Source organism: Schistocerca cancellata, chromosome 2 (assembly GCF_023864275.1).
Source record: "Schistocerca cancellata isolate TAMUIC-IGC-003103 chromosome 2, iqSchCanc2.1, whole genome shotgun sequence".
In the NCBI taxonomy this organism is placed as follows: domain Eukaryota; kingdom Metazoa; phylum Arthropoda; class Insecta; order Orthoptera; family Acrididae; genus Schistocerca; species Schistocerca cancellata.
Genome location: NC_064627.1, coordinates 399,885,670 through 399,905,765, shown reverse-complemented (window position 1 = coordinate 399,905,765; position 20,096 = coordinate 399,885,670). Strand labels below are relative to the sequence as shown.

Sequence of the window (20,096 nt, the reverse complement as noted above, 5' to 3'; positions counted from 1 at the left end):
ACACCGGCCGGCGGTGTACTATTGTTCTTTAGCCAGTCGATATAACTATTTGTTTGGGCACTGCTTTTAACAACGTAAATATTGCAACTCCATTATGTGTTTCCTCATCTTTGTTGTACTTACCTACTCTTTGCCAACCTAGCGAAGTATATGTTCAAAACCAACTTATTTTCATGATATTTATATCGTGTGTGTGTGTATGAGTGAGAGAGAGAGAGATAGAGAGAGAGCTGAGGAGAGTTCTGTGTGCGTGTGTGTTGGAGAGGTGGGGGGGGGGGGTGGTTTGAATTGTATGGTGTTGAATATGAATGTACTAGCTGTTAGCGAATGGTTGCAAGCTTTGGTGACAGCTGATTTGACTTTTCGTTTCAATGTTCTGCGTAGCGGCTATGGATAAGTGAGTATAAAGATATTCGGTGGTATATTATTATATTGGACGCTATTATTACATTAATCCTCTTTGGGAGCGTTCTTCTATTATTTTATCTATTAGTGTAAACAATGAATTGCTTGGCATGTGTACTTAATCATTCAACAGGGTTTCCTTTTCTGTTTTGGTCTTCTGTATGTAGTAATTTTATTGCAGTGTTAGGAGGTGTCTTTTATTGTATTTTCATGTCTTGTTCTATAGTGGTTGGTTTGTGGTCATGTTCTCTTAGGTGTTCTGAAAATGTGGAGTGATTTGTCCCATATTTCCAGGCTGTCATGTGTTCCTTGTATCTGGCATCCAATGTTCTATCTGCTTGTCCTATGTATCCGCCTTCACAAGTGTTACACTCTAGTTCATATATACCTGTTTCCTGGTATATGTCTCTGTTTTTTGCCAGTTTTGGGGTGTTTTTTGTATAGAGTTGTCTGTATGTTATGTTTATTCCCTGTCTTTTGAGAATTTTAGTGCTTTTATCGATGATTTGTGTTTGTATGTCATTGTGTACAATCTTGTGTTTTCTTTCATCTTTTCTGATTATCCTGAGTAGTTGTTATGGGTCTGCGTGTTTGTGTTTAGTTCTGTTGTGTTGTTGTCTGTGGTTTGGTGCTTTCTGATTTTCTTTTACTTTTAATTTAGTTGTTTAGCTTTGTGACTACGTTACTATTGTAACCAGTATTTTGTGCTATCTGCATTGTTATGTCCAGTTCTTTCTGGTAATTTTCTCTGTTGAGTGGCACTGTATTGAGTCTATGGAGCATGTGTCGCAGTGCTGCTTGCTTTGGGGAACGATAATGTCCGTTGCTATGGGTTATTGGTAAATTAAAAAACATATGCTCATTGTTTTGTTTTTTGATCGTTGTATACAGAAAGTTAATTTGGTTGTTCTGTTCTCTGTATGTATCTTGTTGATGCCAGTATGTAGTTTTTCAACTGTCGTTTGTGGTTCATCTTTCAGGCAAAGGATATCGTCCATATTACCTGAACCAATATAATATGTTGTATTCCTTTGCTACTATTTTTGTGAAAATGATTTGTTCATTGCGGTTTACAAAATTATTTGCTAGGCCTACTGAAACTGGGGACGCCATTGGTAATCCATCTTCTTGTAAATAAAGTTCATTATTGAATTGGAAGTAATTTTATTCTGTTATGAGCTTTATTAATGTGCATATTTCCTTAATCTGTTCACCAGGGAGTTAACTAGAAGCTTTGAGTTTCTTATCTATGATTTCTGTTGTTTCTGTTACTGGTTTGTTGGAATACATCTTTCTATATCAAATGAGAGTAGTGTTGCTGTGTCTGGGAATGTTATATCTTTTATTTGTTGTATTAGCTGTGTAGTATTTTTAATGATTCTGTCTTCTTGTACTTTGAAATTTTCAGAGAGTAATTTTAACACGTATATTGGAAGCTTGTATGTGGAGGATTTTCTGAAATCCAACATAGGTCTCACAGGAAGATTCCGTTTGCGGACTTTTGGGTGGGTTTGGAGGACAGGTGCAGCGGTATTGATTTGTGTCATCTTTCTTTTCCCTGTGTTATCTAGTACGCTCCATCTTTTAGCCACTTTCTCAAAGTCCTTCTCAGTAACAGGAACTCGACTCTGGCATAACTTTACACATCATATTAGAGAACTGAATAAAATCTCCAGTTTCAGAAGACACTTAGAAACACATCCGCTGAAGCAGCAATAGTAATTACCATATTCACTGCACACACTCGTTACTTTTGTACATCTTTCTTTCCAGCCAAATCTAGTGCTCTTAGTTGGTGCAATCTACTTAAATTTCTTTACACCAGAACTCGCTATATCAGAAAACATCGATTTTGTACCCCCATACGTTTTTTATATCTGCCACTATTATTATTGTTGTTATTGCTATTATCACTAATAGTGTCAGCAGGAACAGTAGCGGAAATATTTGCATTTTTAACTTTATTATCTCACAGTCACTTTAAACACTCAGATCAATTTAATAATATTTGTCATATTAAAACTGTTATTTCATATGTAACTATGATGTGAAAAAGGAACTCTTTGTGTAAAATCCTGGTCCGACGTAAGAGAACACCTGATGGCCGTAAAACAAAACAGATTAAACAAATACATAAAAAAACATAATTAGTCCTTGTTCTATTTATTGTGGAAACAACTTCCGAGTAGACTTCACAACCCACTCAGAAAATACTGGTACTGTTACTATATTACTGGTAGCATAGCATGATGCAATACCACAGTCCACTGCAGTGGTGGGCTAGATTTCCACTTGCCTATGTGTCCAGAGGGATAGGGTGGGGATTGGGGGGAGGGGCACTGTCACAATGGAGATGGGCACAGCAACTACACACCGAGGTGACAAAAGTCATGGGACAGAGATTTGCACCCATACAGTCGGCGGTAGTACCGCGTGCACAAGGTATGAAAGAGCAATGCATTGGCGGAACTGTCATTTGTACTTAGGTGATTCATGTGATAACGGTTTCCGTCGTGATTATGGCCGCATGACTGGAATTGACTGACTTTGAACCCAGAATGGTAGTTGGAGCTAAACGCATGGGACATGCCATTTCTAAAATCGTTAGGGAAGTCAACGTTCTGCAATACTCAGCGTTAAGAGTGTGCCAAGAATACTAAATGTCATGCATTAGCTCTCACCACGGAAAACGCAGTGGCCGACACCCTTCACTTAACGCCCGAGAGAAGTGTCGTTTGCATAGAGTTGCCAGTTCTACCATACAATTAGCACTGCGTGAAATAACTGCAGAAATAAATATGGGACGTGCGACAAACGTACCCGTTAGGACACTTCGGTGAAATCTGTCGTTAATGGGCTGTGGCAGCAGACGATCGACGCGAATGCCTTTGCTAACAGCACGACATCATCTGCAACGCCTCTCTTGGGATCGTGACCATTATCTAGTAAACAGTGTTTAAGCGATCTTGGCTTTTGAATTATTTATACAACAGAGTTATCGCCCCACAACACACTATGTGTTCACTGCAGTCCAGATTTTAGTTGGTAACAGCTGATAGTGGCGTTCGAGTGTGGGACAGCCCCGCTGAAGCCATTGACCCAATTCGTCGACAAGGCAGTGCGCAAGGCAGTGGAGGCTCCGTAATGGTGTGGGCTGAGTTTTCATTGAATGAACTGGATCCTCTGGTCCTACTGAACCGATCGATGACTGGAAATGTTTGTGTTCGGCTACTTGGAGACAATTTGCAGCTGTTCATGGACTTCATGTTCCCAAACAACGATGGAATTGTCACTAGGACACAATAGTTCGCTTCTGGTTTCAGGAACATTGTGGACATTCAAGCGAACAATTCGGCCACCTAGTTCGCCCAACATCAATCCCATTAAACATTTATGGGAACTAATCTAGAGGTCAATTTATGTACAAAATCCTGCACTGGCGACACTTTCGCAATTATGGACGGCTATAGAGACAGCATAGCTCATTATTGCTGTAGGGGACTTCCTACGACTTGTTGAGTCCATGTCACGTCGAGTTGCTGCACTAAGCTGAGAAAAAGGTCCACACGATATTAGCAGTTATCCCATGACTTTGTCATCACAATGAAAATACTCGACGTTCAGCAGTAAGGCTTTTTTTAGGACTTTCGACACCAGCTGACATCGTTTGCACTCCTACGTGAGGCGAAGCAGCGTCAGCTTAGCCTAACAGCGTCATCACCTGGCTGCTGGTCTACAAACCGCCGATAGTCCTCATGATCCTTGGTCTTGATACGGGAGAACGTCCTGTACAGTGTCTCCTTCCAGCACTGCAGGTGTCTCTAAGAGCCCTGGATTCAGTGCTATGTGCGCACTAGGCCTTCTGTATACGGGCACTGCGACTCAAGCAGCTGGTCCCACAGAGCCATCTATAGAACATCAACATAGTGCCGCGCCCGCTTTGGCATTCCGCTGATGCAGCACGCACGTACTGCTGCAGGCCGAGCACATCACCAGGTCTTACGCTGAGGTACAAACTGGTGCTTAGGAGCCCACAAATGGTTCAAATGGCTCTGAGCACTATGCGACTTAACTTCTGAGGTCATCAGTCGCCTAGAACTTAGAACTAATTGAACCTAACTAACCTAAGGACATCACACACATCCATGCCCGAGGCAGGATTTGAACCTGCGACCATAGCGGTCGCTCGGTTCCAGACTGTAGCGCCTAGAACCGCACGGCCACTCCGGCCGGCAGGAGACCACACGTGCTACCGAGATCCCGTCAACAACCCCTGCTTGGGAATCTTGCAGAAGAAACTATATTATTACTGAGTGCACACTCGCCACGGGTACTGGTGGAACACAAGCCACAGTTGACACACACACACACACACACACACACACACACACACACACACACACACACAGAGAGATGAAATTACTGGCATTACATTCTGGTGCAACTATAAACAGCCACAAGTGTATTTACTTACAAACATGGACGCTCAGTTATTGCAAGTCTTTCCATTGGATATAGGCACTCTACGTAGTATCAAGATGACGGAACCCCCTTAATTCTGTACAGGTAACTACAAGATCTTTTTAACAGATAATTCTGTTGTCCATGTGACTCAACAGGTACACAAGAGTACTATGAGAGGCCGGCACTCATCCTCTCATTTCCGAGAAGCAGCATCCAGATGGCGCTCGCTATTACGGTCCATTTTCTACTTCTGTCACCACGTCGATCAGCGTGTCGGATTCGTCCGCCGGTAGTGTAGATAGCTACCGAAGAGAGCTTTGTCAACAGTGCTTCTGCCTAGTACTGCCAGAAATGGAGTCCTTCCACTAATAAGCACAAAACACAACACGCCACGGACACATCTGACAGTAGAGATCTTCCAGTCAGGCAGTAGGTTAGGCCAGCAGCTAGGTCAGTTCGTTTCCTGAATTACGCTACAGAGCACAGTTCTGCGAGTTTGGCTCAGAGGACAACATTTCTGGTTTAGAGTTGCAATTTATAGGGAAGCAGGACAGTCAGTGTGTGGATAATTACAAAATTGTTAAGGCTTTCGTGGCCACTTGTTGACAAACTGCCTGTTGGCTTCTGTTCGGGTTCTTCGGCCGGCGGCATAATTACTTCCAGTCATAGTGATAATACCATAGACTGTCAAGAGACAACAAAGTTAGTTAGATTTCCTAGTGTTAAGTACTGGACATCACGTTAACGTCATAGTGCCAGTATTTCAGAACTCAGATAATGGCGATATAGAGCCTGCCTCAGTATGCCCTGGTCGCCACTTTCGATCGCCATCTTATATTCCTGGTCACCCATCTCGGATTATGACGTCTTACTAGGGCCACGCCTGTAGATCAATTCTGGGTCAGCATGCCAGAGTTCAACACTGTTGTAAATAGTCTAATAGGTCTGAGTTGAATTGCGACGTCATAGAGTTATGCTAGTATGCCCTAGTCGCCATCTTGTATTCCAGGTCAGACATCTTGAATTCCGACATCGTAGTTAGGCTGATGCTTGTATTCCAAGTCTTAGACTGTGATGTCATAGAGCCAATGTCAGTATTCCAAGTCAGCCAGCATGGCAATGCCCCATTTTGAATTTACCACCAATTTATACTTAGGATAATAGCCCTACTATCACATGAAACACACTCGTGCTATTGGGGTATTTTTTGAATTTCCCACAAAAATTTGAACTGTCCGCCATTTTAAACAGCTCAGTTGACGTTTGTCAGACGGTGGTTAGATGGGGTGTGGGTGGTATTGAGTGTATGGAGTTGGGCTGCAGGTGTGATGGGTGTGGGGTGGGATGGGGATGGTAGAGTGGCAGCTGTGGAGGGGTGGCGGTTCGGGTGTGGGGTGGGAGGAAACCCATGAATCATCGATGGCGTCATCGATGGCGTCATCGATCTGTGCTTCATCTCTCCTTACATACCTACATAGTTGTGTGGTCAGTGCTAAGCGACCTTGAGACGGTGTAAAGAACGATACCACTGCACGGTAGACGAGGGAAACGAGTTATTTTGAATGATGAATGACACTGTACCCTTTGGAAATCTGATGGAAAGGCTCGGGTTTGGCGAATGCCTGGATAACTTTACCTGTCGTAACATATAGTGCCAACAGTGAAATATAGAGGGCGTGTTGTCACAGTGTGGCTGTGTTTCTCGTGATTACAGTGTGGACTCCTTATTGTGCTTAAGAAAACCTGAAATGTGGAAAGATATGAAAATATTTTACATCATTGTGTATTGCGGACAGTAGAAGAACAGTGCAGAGACTGTGAATGATTGTATCAGCATGACAATAACATTCCAGATCTGAACACGATGGAACAGTTTTAGAATGAGTTAGAATATCGACTTCCCTTCGGACCGCATCATCCAACATCACTACCTTCTCTAGTTTCACTTCTTGCGGAGGAATGGGCTGTAATAAGTTGGATACGGCGAGATAGGTAGCGAGATTTTCACTTCTTGTATCTACTTATGCGGTTACTTAGTCACTGAACTCCTTAATACCTCTCCTCACATCTATACTAATAACAAATAACTAAAAATCTCGTGTTTCTCTGTTTGTCTGAACAACTTCCCCAAAACTCTAGATGAATTTTCATAAGATTGTCAAAGGTAACTTGCGTATAGCCTGGGGCACCGGATAGCCTGTAATTTCTCAAAATCGAACCGCTATAAAATTGCCATAGCTGAAATTTTATCGATACTAATAATACAAAAGCTACAGTATTTCCGTCTGTTACGTCTTCATGACCAACCCGCTGAACCAATTTCGACGAAATAAATGTATGATACTGACTGATTTAAAGGATATTACCACAATCCAGAGCGTATGGTCGAGGCACTCTCTGGTGCGAATGCTGTTACCGTTTGACAGCTGGAGCGACACTAGCACTCGAGGCGGAGAGATAGCAGTCAGTCACATGCGTCATAAGAATAATTTTTTTAAAAATTATTTTCTGCTTCATTGACGAAAAGGTTGTCTTAATTTTGCGTTCCATGCGGTACTAAATTACCAAGCGACGCGAATTATCGGGAAATACAAGTAAAAACAGTAAAATCACACTGATTCAATGACATAGGCTAGAAATTATTCACAAAGTAGTACTTTGGAGTATGTGTATACTTGCGGATTACTCCGCTGAAAGCAAGAAAATGTAAACACACATTTCAAGCATGAGAAGAAAATATTTGTGTTGTTGTCTGTTATTATTATTATTATAGGCACTTTCCTTGAAATTAAAAAAAAAGTATGGAGTCTAACGATTCACCCATTCACTCGAGTTTCTAATACACGATCATTTTTGGAAATGCAATTCCTTTTGCTTCAAAAGCGAATATGTTGAAGACTCTTGCCTCTTGCCGTTTATAGCTCGGATTTAGCAACAATAGAGGAATAGATTTCTTCTGTGTTGGGAAACAGTCTTATTAGTTTTGACGATTTGGTTTTCCCTTAAGCTAATAGTGTGGTGGCTTCTTTGGTACGTTAAATGATGTAGGTACTATATTCCACATAGATTTTCCATGTTCCATATTCGCTGATGTGACTGAAAGTGTAGCGAACAAAAGTTCGCTTTGTTATGTAGACATACGAAGTCCTTCTGCGAAAGGTCAAGTCTTCTGATGTATACAGCAGTTTTTTTGTTATTAGTTGAAAACGACATTTTTAGTAAATATCTTTATAAGAGAAATGTAAATAAACTGTCTTGTAATGTACCGTCTTGTACCTCACAGAGATTCTTAGGAAACCATAGAATGACAATTGTGGTACCAGTTCTTACTTATTGTAGATTTTTATGGCACTAAATACAATCCCTGTTGTAGCAACTATCTTGAAAATAAACATAACGGTTAGTATTCGCACTCATCCGATATCGTATTCAGAACTGTCACTTGCTGCCCGCTCTGTGGTTAACAAAAAGTAGGTGCAGTGGCGTGACTGTCATAAAACTTCCATATTGCACGAATTACAGAAAAAATATCTACTTATTGAAAAAGATGTTTAGTCTTTGACTTTTGATCTTAATGATATTTCTGCAAATGCTTTTATAGGTTTACATGTATGTGCCACACTATTTGATTGAAAGAAATGAAAGCAATGCTTATGCAAACTTCAATATTTTTAACCCACACTGTTTGTTGCTTAATAAACATGTTTTATAATGCATAGCTACTTCATCAGAACGATGCATAGATGTGCGCTCTTGCCCGTGCTCCTCTGCACGCATTCCCGGGTTCGATTCCCGGTGGGGACAGGGATTTTCTCTGCCTCGTGATGACTGGGTGTTGTGTGATGTCCTTAGGTTAGTTAGGTTTAAGTAGTTCAAAGTTCTAGGGGACTGATGACCATAGCTGTTAAGTACCATAGTGCTCAGAGCCAGTTGAACCAGTTGAACCCCTGCACGCACAGCGAGGCTGCTCATACTGGCGCATCATGCAGGTTGGTCAACTTGGGAAATGGTGGCGGGGGCGGGGGCGGGTGGGAGGGGGATGAGTAGGTTGCACTGCAAGAGCTATGCTACTCAAAAAGTAAGGCACATGAGTACATCTGATGTTATTGCTCACACAATAGCTTACTTACCATCAACCATCATAACAAAACTCCTGTAATTGAGCACAGCCTCAGGTAACAGCAAGTGCCTAATATGTATCATCATTCCATAAACGCAATACCAGATTACATTTGTCCAGCATCGTGGCTGTACGTCTGAACACATCAAATCTTTCTCCATTTCTTTCTTCACTGTACGATTGTGGAATAAAGTACTCTATGACCTGTCTGTTATCCAAAATCACTCTGAATGCAAATCTGTATTTTTCATCACTGGCGTAGCTTCTTTCTCTGTGCTATCCTCTTCATGTTATCTTTCTGGATTTTTTTCATCTCATCTGCTAAAAAACACCCTATTATTTCTCACTCTTCCTCTGATCAATCAACTCCTTCTTCACATTGATTCCTCCTGTACTGGTGTTATGCGTTTCTGCCATGTATGACTTCTTACATTCGACAGGCACATAAATAGGAAATTGCTTACTGTTAACAAGACTGATGTCTCTTAAAATCACATTTTCCTGACTAAACCGAATATGATTATTACTGATACTATTATATGTTACTCACGTAACAAACACACTGTAATTTTTACTAACAGTGGAAGTGCGATAAAATGTGAAATAACAGTATAAACAAATGAAACTTAGATGTGGCATGCAGGAAATTATTTAGGGAAAATAAAATGTAATTACAGTGTATCGAATGCAACAATTTGCACACTTCATCTTTTTATTTATACAATTAGCACATTTAAACACCTGTATAAATCTAAGTATTATGTATTTGGTCTTTTTGTCTGAATATCTCATGTTTATTCACTGAACTGACCACTACATAACTTGCTCTCCAACATGACGTGTAAGTAAATCGAATATTATTACCTGAAGTAAGACCCACAATAAGGTTTACAATTTCTCTGGCCTTTTAATTTGTAGCGATAGCCGCTTTTACTATTTAGGTATCTCAAGTATACGTCTTCATAGCGAATTACGACATTTTTTTTAAATATATTATTTCAAAAGCTTCTTCCAATTCCGCGTACAATTCCGCGCCAAGAGACCGTCCTCTCATTCAGTAATGTCACAGCAAATGTTCTTGACGTAGCCGTCTGACAGCTGTGAAACTTGACCGCAGGTGGTGGGCGTCTTACTCTAGGATCACCTTCCTGTATGGCACCCCGTCAAACAGCGTGTCCACCAGGTTCTGTGCTATGGCTCGGTACGATTCGTACATTGCCGGACCTACCTCTTCAACGAGTGCTTTCCAGTTCTCGTTCAGAACTTTGTTGGTGTTTTCACCTGAAATAAAATCAGATACATTTCAACCTGAAAAACACTTATTTGCCAACAGCAAACAATACATTGTTGTAAGAGAGGAAAGATTACTGCAGCTTCTACGAGTATATCATGTTTTAATCCATGCGCTGAGAAACCTACCGCTGAAAAACTAAATTTGTGCCGAGTACACCGTTTACGTGACGTAAAAAAAAAATCCGACGTCGAAAGTGAGAGAAATTATAGAGAACGTTTTACTAAGTGTAGTGAAATATGTTGGGTCCATTATGATACAGTTTTTGTTGCGATCAGTATTTCGCAAAGTGTAAAAGTTGTAGAATAGAACTTAGTTGTGTTTTCAAACGGGGTTCACATTCAGTGGTAGAGCCGATTAGTGGTAACCGTGAAGGAAGGAAGCAAGGATGGTAGAGTTTAGCGACCCGTCAAAACGAAATCGTTAGAGACTGAGAATAAGCTCGAATTAGGAAGGAAAGGGGAAGGAAATCGGCTGTGCTCTTTAAAAAGAACCATCACGGAATTTGCTGTAAGCGATTTAGGGGAATCACAGAAAATCCAAATATGCATGGCCAGACGGTAATTCGAACCGTTGTCCTCCCGAATGCGGGTCCAATGTGGTAGCCACTGCGCCAGCGCACTCTGGTTTTGAGTGTATTGGTGCGGCGAACCTGAACGTAGTCATATACACAGGCCGATTCACTTGCCTCTACCGATCACTTTTTATGCAACCCACAACGTCATACCTGGCCTTCTCGCTCGCTACGAGCAGACCATTACCCTAGAGAGAAAATTAACACTACCTTTTTGTAGGAAATTAAATGAGTTAAAATTTTAGTGGAATACGTTTTCTTTCGAGATGGTGGTTTTCGAGTAATTCCAGAAACACGTACAAAAGCGATTTTCAAACACTCTCACACTCAGAAAACTTCGGTCAGCATTTCTGGTAAGTAGTTCATCATACTTTCTCCTGCCACTGTACAAAAATTTGCTACTCCACGAATTACCTCTCACAGTCCACCGTTTTTGGTGTTCATTGGCTGACCTTATTACACCACCGGCTTAGTCGAGCGCTTCCAAAGCGTAAAATTGACATTTTGTAAACTGTACATAACAACTTCGTGAATATTAACAGAATAAAGTAAACCATTAAATCGTTGTACTCATCAGGCCTTCTGACAACGGAACTGCTGTGCTTGTGGAGGTTAAGTTTGAATCGAATTTTCAGCGCCGTTAGTTTTTGTGTTAACGTTTACAAAAGTCATTTTTCTTTCATTCCCTTCGCGGCTACGGTTACATTACAAATGCTGACGAATTAGCCGACTACGCAGGTGGTCTAATAGTCCAGTCAGTAGAGACCAAAAAACGGTCGAATATCGGGAATAGTTCGTATAGCCTGAAATTCTTGTTCAGTAGTAGGAGGGAGTTACACGAACAACGTACTAGATACCGGTATCGTGACTGATGAGGGATGGGTATGGGGATGGAGGGGCGTTTGAAGGTCACTTTTGTACGTTTTTCTTGAATAACTCGAAAACCGTGGCCTTCAACGGAAAGGCGTCCCAGTACAAAACTACATAAAATTTCCTACGAAAACGTCCTGTTAATGTTTTTGCAGTAGCTACTAACAGTCTGCGCGTGGCTTGCGAGAGAATATGAAAATCTCACGCACTGTTTCCAAAGGTCAGATATGAAACTGCAGGTTGCATAATACGACGTCGGTAGAGGCAGCTGAATCCCCCTGTGTGACACGCATTTCCGGCTTTACTCATCTGCAGGAATGAGCAAGTAACAGGAGAGCACAAGGCCATACCTTTCCTTCAACACATTTGAGCTTATAGTTCAACGATCATTCCCTGTTTATTCATCCGGGAGCTTCTCCACTAAAAGGAAGTTTAGCTTTTCCCGTTCTGTTGATTGAATTTTTTGATAAGACTGCTTGGTGTTGAAAGTCACAGACATGCAAAGAATATGGTTATATTGATACTACAGAGGCTGAGTACATATATCAGAGTCACAACATCGTTCACATTTATGGCCAAAACCTCTAGTAAATCGACGTGGCAAATTGTACAGTCACCTTTCCGTGTCTGGAATTCAATGTGTTCTGTATAACGCATTTCCAGCTCGAAAATATCTGTGTTTCGACCTTAACGTAGTTGTACAGAGTGCGACAGGGTTCATAGTAGGATATTAAAAACACACCATCAGGAAGTAAATGTAATTTATTTGTTACCTCTTATGTCAATTAATAGTTAAAGGTATGCCATTTACTAATGTGTAAGTGGATTACTTTTTGAATATGACTCCTGTCAAATGATGCCACCTCTGCACAACACATTCATCTAGGCGGCGTTGGAAGCTTTCCACAACTCGGCGTAACGTATTCCCTGGGACATTGCCGACGGCAGTTATGATGCGATCATTAAACTCAGGAATGGTGACAGAATTTGCAGGGATATCTTGCGACAGACATATCCCGATAGATTAGTTTCCCGTTTCGGTGACATTTCCTGGCCCTCCCGCTCACCTGATCTTTCATGTGCAGACTTTTTCCTTTGGGGATACCTGAAGCAAGAAGTGTTCCGAACACGTTGTATCACCATTCCTGAGTTGAAGGATCTCATCAGAACTGCCGTCGGCAATGTCCCAGGGAATACGTTACGCCGAGTTGTGGAAAGCTTCCAACGCCGCCTAGATGAATGTATTGTGCAGAATGGGCGTCATATGACAGGAGTCATATTCAAAAAGTAATCCACGCAATGGACAATGACTTACACATCAGTAAATGGCATACCTTTAACTATTAATTGACATAAGAGGCAATACATAAATTACAGTTACTGCCTGATGGTGTGTTTTTAATACCCTACTATGAACGCTGCCGCAACCTGTGTTATATTAAATCCTAACAGCACAGTTTAATTATTATTAATTATTCTTATGTAAATATGATGTCTGAATAATGATTGAATTTTAATTCGAAGGGCGAGATGGGATAAGTACCCTGCACAATAGTTTCAGTTTTAGTGTTAACATTGACGATACAGGGCGTGAGGTGCTGCCTGTTTGGGAGATTCAGAAACCAAACACGTGTCATTTCTGTCCCACACAACTGTCTGCTTTCAAAGCGTATGACTGCTAATGATGCGTCAATTAACTGCGACTAATTTACGGTAACATACTTTTTAGAATCATAATGGAATAAGTACACTGAAAATCATGGATTTATCGGTTGAATAAATGTTTGTGTAAGAGAATCAAATTATAGTAGGCATCTGCATAACGGAACACTGTTGCGTTTCACAATTTAATCTTCGTTGAATAGACGCTATGGGATTATTTGTATGTACCAAACTTAACCTTATGTATCAGCATTAATATTTTAATTTGTCTGATGAGCTAAATTTTCAAAGTTTTTGATGTGTTGGAGTATTTCCACATGCAGTTTATTACCATAAGCTATTTCTTACAATGATATCATTACATATGTTATTATTTATACTTTGTTTGAGCACTCACCCAGAAATTTGTCACCGTTGAATAAATTCTGCAGGTTTATTGTCAAGTGCCCTACTTCACCTCTGGAATCCACCACTGTTGCCTTCATATAGTCAGTGCCACCCTTATTAAATGGTTCATAGTTTATTATGTAACTGACGGTCAGATTTTCTGGAAAAATTGCAGAACTGCAGATTATATTCTGAATATAGTTTTACAGTAACAGACAAAGTTAACATAAACGGGAAGACAATGTTGTGCTGGTTGTGTAGAATGTACATATGTCGGCACTGAAGTGAATGAAGATGGTCAGTAACATGAAAAGATGTAAAACAGTAAACATTACAGTACAGAAATGCGTATAACTATGAAAATTACACTATGACTTTCAGAGAGGCAGTACAATACATAAAGTGATGTGCAGAAACATTACCCACGGTTTCTGTGAGATCCGTAAAACTGATCACCACATATCTCTCCGTACATCAAGGTGGACAGAGAAGTGTGAGAGAAACATGTCTGTAGAAACTATTTTTGCGCTGTGGGAGTAATTGAAACCTATAGTGCAAGTTTCAGACGTTGTCATGGACCTATCCTGTAGTGCCACTACCACTGCTTTTTTTATATTTGGGAATTCTGGCTTTTCTCGCTATCAAATTATGTCTGCTACCACTTCCCAAGCTGAAAGAGTGCCTCCGGTTATATGAACAACCTTCCAGTAGTTGAGAGATATATATTCATATTAGTGTTGTAACGCTTCAAAAGTTTTCCTTACATAATATTACATAACATAAATAACGGTAAGAAATGGACATGTTCCATTCTTTTAAGTAATTCACTTGGAATTAGTCGGATGAGCTTCAGTGGATCCAAGAACAATTATGCTAACGGTAAAAACGCTAGGACGCAAATTCAAAATGTGGGCGCTTCATTCTTATTTGAAACGGTTGCACTATTGGTGTCTGGCGTTTTTATGTTAAGAAGTAACAATACTAAAATTTTCTAAGAAAATGAAGCTCATGACAGATTCGTTTACTAAAAGTAAACAGTGATTGAGTGTGTGTGTGGGGGGGGGGGAGGGGGGGAGGGGACCGGGGGGGAGGGGGCAGAGTGGTAGAACTGACACCAAAGCAGGAAGCAGGAAGTTAACAGTCTGCGGAACGAAACATGGGCCGCGACCGCAGTCAGCGGTACCCCGAATGCACCACAACACCTGATTTTTTTCTATATTAATCCATTTTCTTTCCCACTTCAGTATTATTTTCTTTGTTTACTTTCATTTCCTTTATTTATTTTTTGATTATGGGACTTCTTATCGCTCCTTCAGCCAAGTCTTGTATTCATCGCTTCGTATCGGGAACGCAGCCTATGACAAATGTTTTGAAAATCATCGTCTGCGTTACGAAAGTGACACATACATACTGAGGACAGTCCTCTTCTTGATGAATGTGATAATGTTTAATAACCTCTTCATGAAGCAAAATACTCATTTTGGGAAAAAGGTGCCTCTTCTTCGAGAAAACTCTTCTTGGTTAATAATTAAGGATCTTGTTTAGAGGATAATAAAAGAACTGAACTTATTGAAGAGTAATGATCCTGTTCTCAGAACCCAGCATCGACTGTCCATGTATAAATATTTTTAAAATCGGTGACGATCGCTGTTTAGAAGCTAATGAATTTCCTCCTGCACAACAATAAAATACTATAGAAATAATAAGACTGATCTTGGAATTGTGGAGGACTACCACAGTCATAAATCGAACAACATTATCCGGAAAAGTTGTGAAATTTTGATTTCCATTTATTGCTGAGTTTATCTTCTATGATTTAATGTTGTTGCCGTAAATAGTCTCGACAATCATCTGTAAACATTGATTTTGAACGTAATGTGAAAATGACCAGATATTCCATTAGTCAGGCAAAAGTATTATTTTTCTATGCCAGGTAGATAGACCAGTCCGGAGTCATCTTAATAAATTCAGCAGTTTACCTGGGTATGCAGGGTGTTACCAAAAGGTACGGCCAAACTTTCAGGAAACATTCCTCACAGAGAAATAAAGAAAAGATGTTATGTAGACATGTGTCCGGAAACGCTTAATTTCCATGTTAGAGCTCATTTTAGTTTCGTCAGTATGTACTGTACTTCCTCGATTCACCGCCATGATTTCATACGGGATACTCTACCTGTGCTGCTAGAACATGTGCCTTTACAAGTACGACACAACATGTGGTTCATGCACGATGGAGCTCCTGCACATTTCAGTCGAAGTGTTCGTACGCTTCTCAGCAACAGATTCGGTGACCGATATATTGGTAGAGGCGGACCAGTTCCATGGCCTCCACGCTCTCCTGACCTCAACCCTCTTGACTTTCATTTATGGGGGCATTTGAAAGCTCTTCTCTACGCAACCCCGGTACCAAATGTAGAGACTCTTCGTGCTCGTATTGTGGACGGCTGTGATACAATACGCCTTTCTCCAGGGCTGCATCAGCGCATCAGGGATTCCATGCGACGGAGGGTGGATGCATGTATCCTCGCTGACAGAGGACATTTTGAACATTTCCTGTAACAAAGTGTTTGAAGTCACGCTGGTACGTTCTGTTGCTGTGTGTTTCCATTCGATGCTTAATGTGATTTGGAGAGAAGTAATAAAATGAGCTCTAACATGGAAAGTAAGCGTTTCCGAACACATGTCCACATAACATATTTTCATTCTTTGTGTGTGAGGAATGTTTCCTGAAAGTTTGGCCGTACCTTTTTGTAACACCCTATATATACCAATATTCTAAGTGTACAATCCCACAATTGGTTGTTATCTCTGCAAGTAGAGTATGTGCGGTGTAGCCTATTAGTTGAAACGACTCACAATAAGGCGACGTGGCAAATTTTACCCAGAAAACCTTGTCTTTTGTGGTAAGGAGTTGATAACCAAAGTGTACCATTATCTACGTGCGATATTTGACGTAAAACTAGGCCGCTGGCCGACTACAGCAAAAAGTCCAAGTAGTACACTCAAGATGCCAAAGAAAACTGGTCGCTCCTCGAAATTCTAAGTCTGACTAACGGCACTATTTTGCAACACGATAGGATGCAATAGTTTCCGGAGGAATTGTTGTTTCCCCTCGAGCTGCTGTTGTGTTTGTATCTCCTCTAGGACTTGTGGTAAATGTCGTACAATGTGGACACAAAGTTGCGAATTCGCGTCCACTCTCTCGTTTATTTTTTAAACTGCATTTCGTCTGTCTGCCACAAGCAATAGTCTGATGGAACATCAAAGGAAATTTTCTACTGCTACTGATTCACCAATAAAAGCAAAACCTCCCAGAAATCTTTCCGCACATGTGCTAGGGGCTGCGACGATATCAGAACTTGTACACAGCTCGTGGTCTCGGGGTCGCGTTCTCGCTTCCCGAACACGGGTTCCCGGGTTCGATTCCCGGCGGGGTCGGGGATTTTCACCTGCCTCGTGATGACTGGGTGTTTGTGTTGTCCTTATCATTTCATCATCATTCCTGCAAGTGGCAAGATTGGACAGAGACAAGGTTGGGAATTTGTAGGGGCGCTGATAACCACGCAGTTGAGCGCCCCACAATCCAAACATCATCATCATCTCGAGATCAGAACAGTTTACGCTTATAGTTTCATCACCATACAGTGGCCACCAGCCATCCGCCACCCGTCAAGGTAAACCCAACACAACGCACATGGCCACCGAAGCTCTGACATTAGCAAGCATGAAATTGTTTATTATTGTAGTTTGATTTCCTGCGTGAAATAAATTCTATAAAACGAACGAACACATTTGCACTGACAACGCTCTTAGGTTGCTGTGAGCGTATATATTGGGTATGTCCTTTACCCGGAGCGCTAGTGTTTATCTTGCACTTACGTATTACACTTTGCATACTGTAATCTAAACAATGTTTTTTTAGCGTTGTAATATAAAGTTGCAAGCGAAAAAAGATCTAACCCTAACAGTATACATTTTGCTTTAGGTTTAATACAGCGATGAAATCAGTGGAAGCAGCTTCAAACATTAAAAATTTAAATCATGTTTGGACGAAGTGCCTCCGGAAAAAAAAGTCAAAGGAAGGATTTTCGTTTTCGAAGAAAAATAGTTATGGCATGAATGATTTTCCAAATTCAGGAAGTCTTGATAACTTATGCGATGAGCTGCGACCATTTAAGCTTCGCGAGACAGATGCATTCAATATGCAAGGCTCTAAACTCTAGCGTGTTCTGCTTCAAGGCATCAAAAATCAAACGATATAAGTTTTATTAAACTTACACGTCATCAGTTCTCTTATTGAGAATTGCCATACAATATTGTTACAGATAATAATTTTATACATTAGTGTCAGCGTTATTTCCGTCTACCATGTTCTGATGGCAACTGGCTCCCCTTTTACATTAGCAGAAGCTAAAATCGAACTTGCGCTGCACACATTCGCTGGTTTCATTATCATCGCCGTTTTTCAGTCATTGCTTAGGGTTCTCTTGCATAGTAGACTTTGATACAGTTACTTTGTTACTGGTGGCTTATAAAGCCTCTGTGGATGTTCATTACTTTGCAACCAATGTTGTTTTGTCTTTTCATATGTGTTCCTGTGTTTTGGGAATAATACAAATGACATTCTCCAGAAAGCCATCTTTTAAGTTTGCAATGATTAAAAGGTGTGTGGCCTACTGACAATATTTGTAGTGCAGCCACTGCACATTAACATAATATTTAATGAAATTTCCAGTTTTCAGTACGCCTAAGATTGAAAAACCAAAATACCAGAGCCATATATCATAGGGCAAAAATTGTGGACAGAGTATGTTACCAAATCAAGCCTTCGTCTTTCACAAATTAAGTATCTAAGAAAACATCATTGTTCATTCACATGACTAGAACTGGAAAAGTTTTTGGCTTTTGTGAGTACACAATTAAGAAATTGTGGGACTAAATAGCCTATTAAAAGGGTTTCTTTACGTCTAATCTAATTGCGACACTTTCATACTACATGAGTATGACAGAGAAAAGCAAGTAAGCAAGAATTTTTTTCAAAGTCCAGACTGTATAATATCATGCCAATTTGTGTGTATCTAGGCTCCCTTATCTGATATTTTATGTATTATTAAAACAGACTTTTGCTAGTGTTATCGTGGTAGGCTGTAATTCATTTGTCTAAGTATAGTACATATTTTATCTGCTTTTCCATTAGTTTATTGAACACTGCAGTAATATATACGAGAGAAATTAATCAACAGGCTGACGAAAATGTTCAAGTAGTTTACTGATCCCATGCCTGCGGAATCCGACTGGTTCGGAGTTAAATGTGTCATCAAGCCAGGTTTGAAGCATTTTTTGGTCCATAAAGAAATACCCGTGGTCTAGGGGTAGCGTCTTTGATTCATAATCAAAACGTCTTCGGTCCCGGGTTCGATCCCCGCCACTGCCTAAATTTCGATAAATAATCAGCATTGGCGGCCGAAGACTTCCGGCATAAGAAGTCAGCCTCATTCTGCCAACGGCCTTGTCAAAGAGGGCGGAGGAGCGGATAGAGGTTCAGGGCACTCTCTTGTCCTAGGGGTGGGAAATTGACCCTAAAGGCGGAAGAATCAGCAATGTTCAACGACATGAGGATGCAGAAGGCAATGGAAACCACTGCATTAAAGACACGTAACGTGTATCCACAGGACATGTGGCCTGTAATGGAAGAAGTGTCATGATGATCTCTCCATTGGCAAAAGATTCCGGAATAGTCCCCCATTCGGATCTCCGGGAGGGGACTGCCAAGGGGGAGGTTACCATGAGAAAAAGATTGAATAATCAACGAAAGGATAACGTTCTACGAGTCGGGGTGTGGAATGTCAGAAGCTTGAACGTGGTAGGGAAACTAGAAATTCTGAAAAGAGAAATGCAAAGGCTCAATCTAGATATAGTAGGGGTCAGTGAAGTGGAAGGAAGACAAGGATTTCTGGTCAGATGAGTATCGGGTAATATCAACAGCAGCAGAAAATGGTATAACAGGTGTAGGATTCGTTATGAATAGGAAGGTAGGGCAGAGGGTGTGTTATTGTGAACAGTTCAGTGACCGGGTTGTTCTAATCAGAATCGACAGCAGACCAACACCGACAACGATAGTTCAGGTATACATGCCGACGTCGCAAGCTGAAGATGAACAGAGGGAGAAAGTGTATGAGAATATTGAAAGGGTAATGCAGTATGTAAAGGGGGACGAAAATCTAATAGTCATGGGCGACTGGAATGCAGTTGTAGGGGAAGGAGTAGAAGAAAAGGTTACAGAAGAATATGGGCTTGGGACAAGGAATGAAAGAGGAGAAAGA

General features: G+C 40.9%; 1 protein-coding gene across 2 annotated transcripts in view; it reads right to left on the bottom strand.

The window, feature by feature from the left end:
- The window catches only part of LOC126161832 (protein takeout-like), a 181,677-nt gene that overhangs the window by 89,718 nt on the left and 71,863 nt on the right, over positions 1–20,096 (bottom strand). Inside the window, exons 5-6 of one of the 2 annotated variants that reach the window (XM_049917935.1) lie at positions 13,784–13,933; positions 9,693–10,270 (exon numbers count right to left, since the gene is read on the bottom strand). The exons of the other annotated variant lie outside the window; for it this stretch is intronic. Of the exons in view, the coding sequence (XP_049773892.1) occupies positions 10,119–10,270; positions 13,784–13,933 (302 nt within the window). The 3' untranslated portion in view covers positions 9,693–10,118. Of the gene's footprint in view, positions 1–9,692; positions 10,271–13,783; positions 13,934–20,096 lie in introns of those variants that run through there. 2 annotated transcript variants of the gene reach the window in all.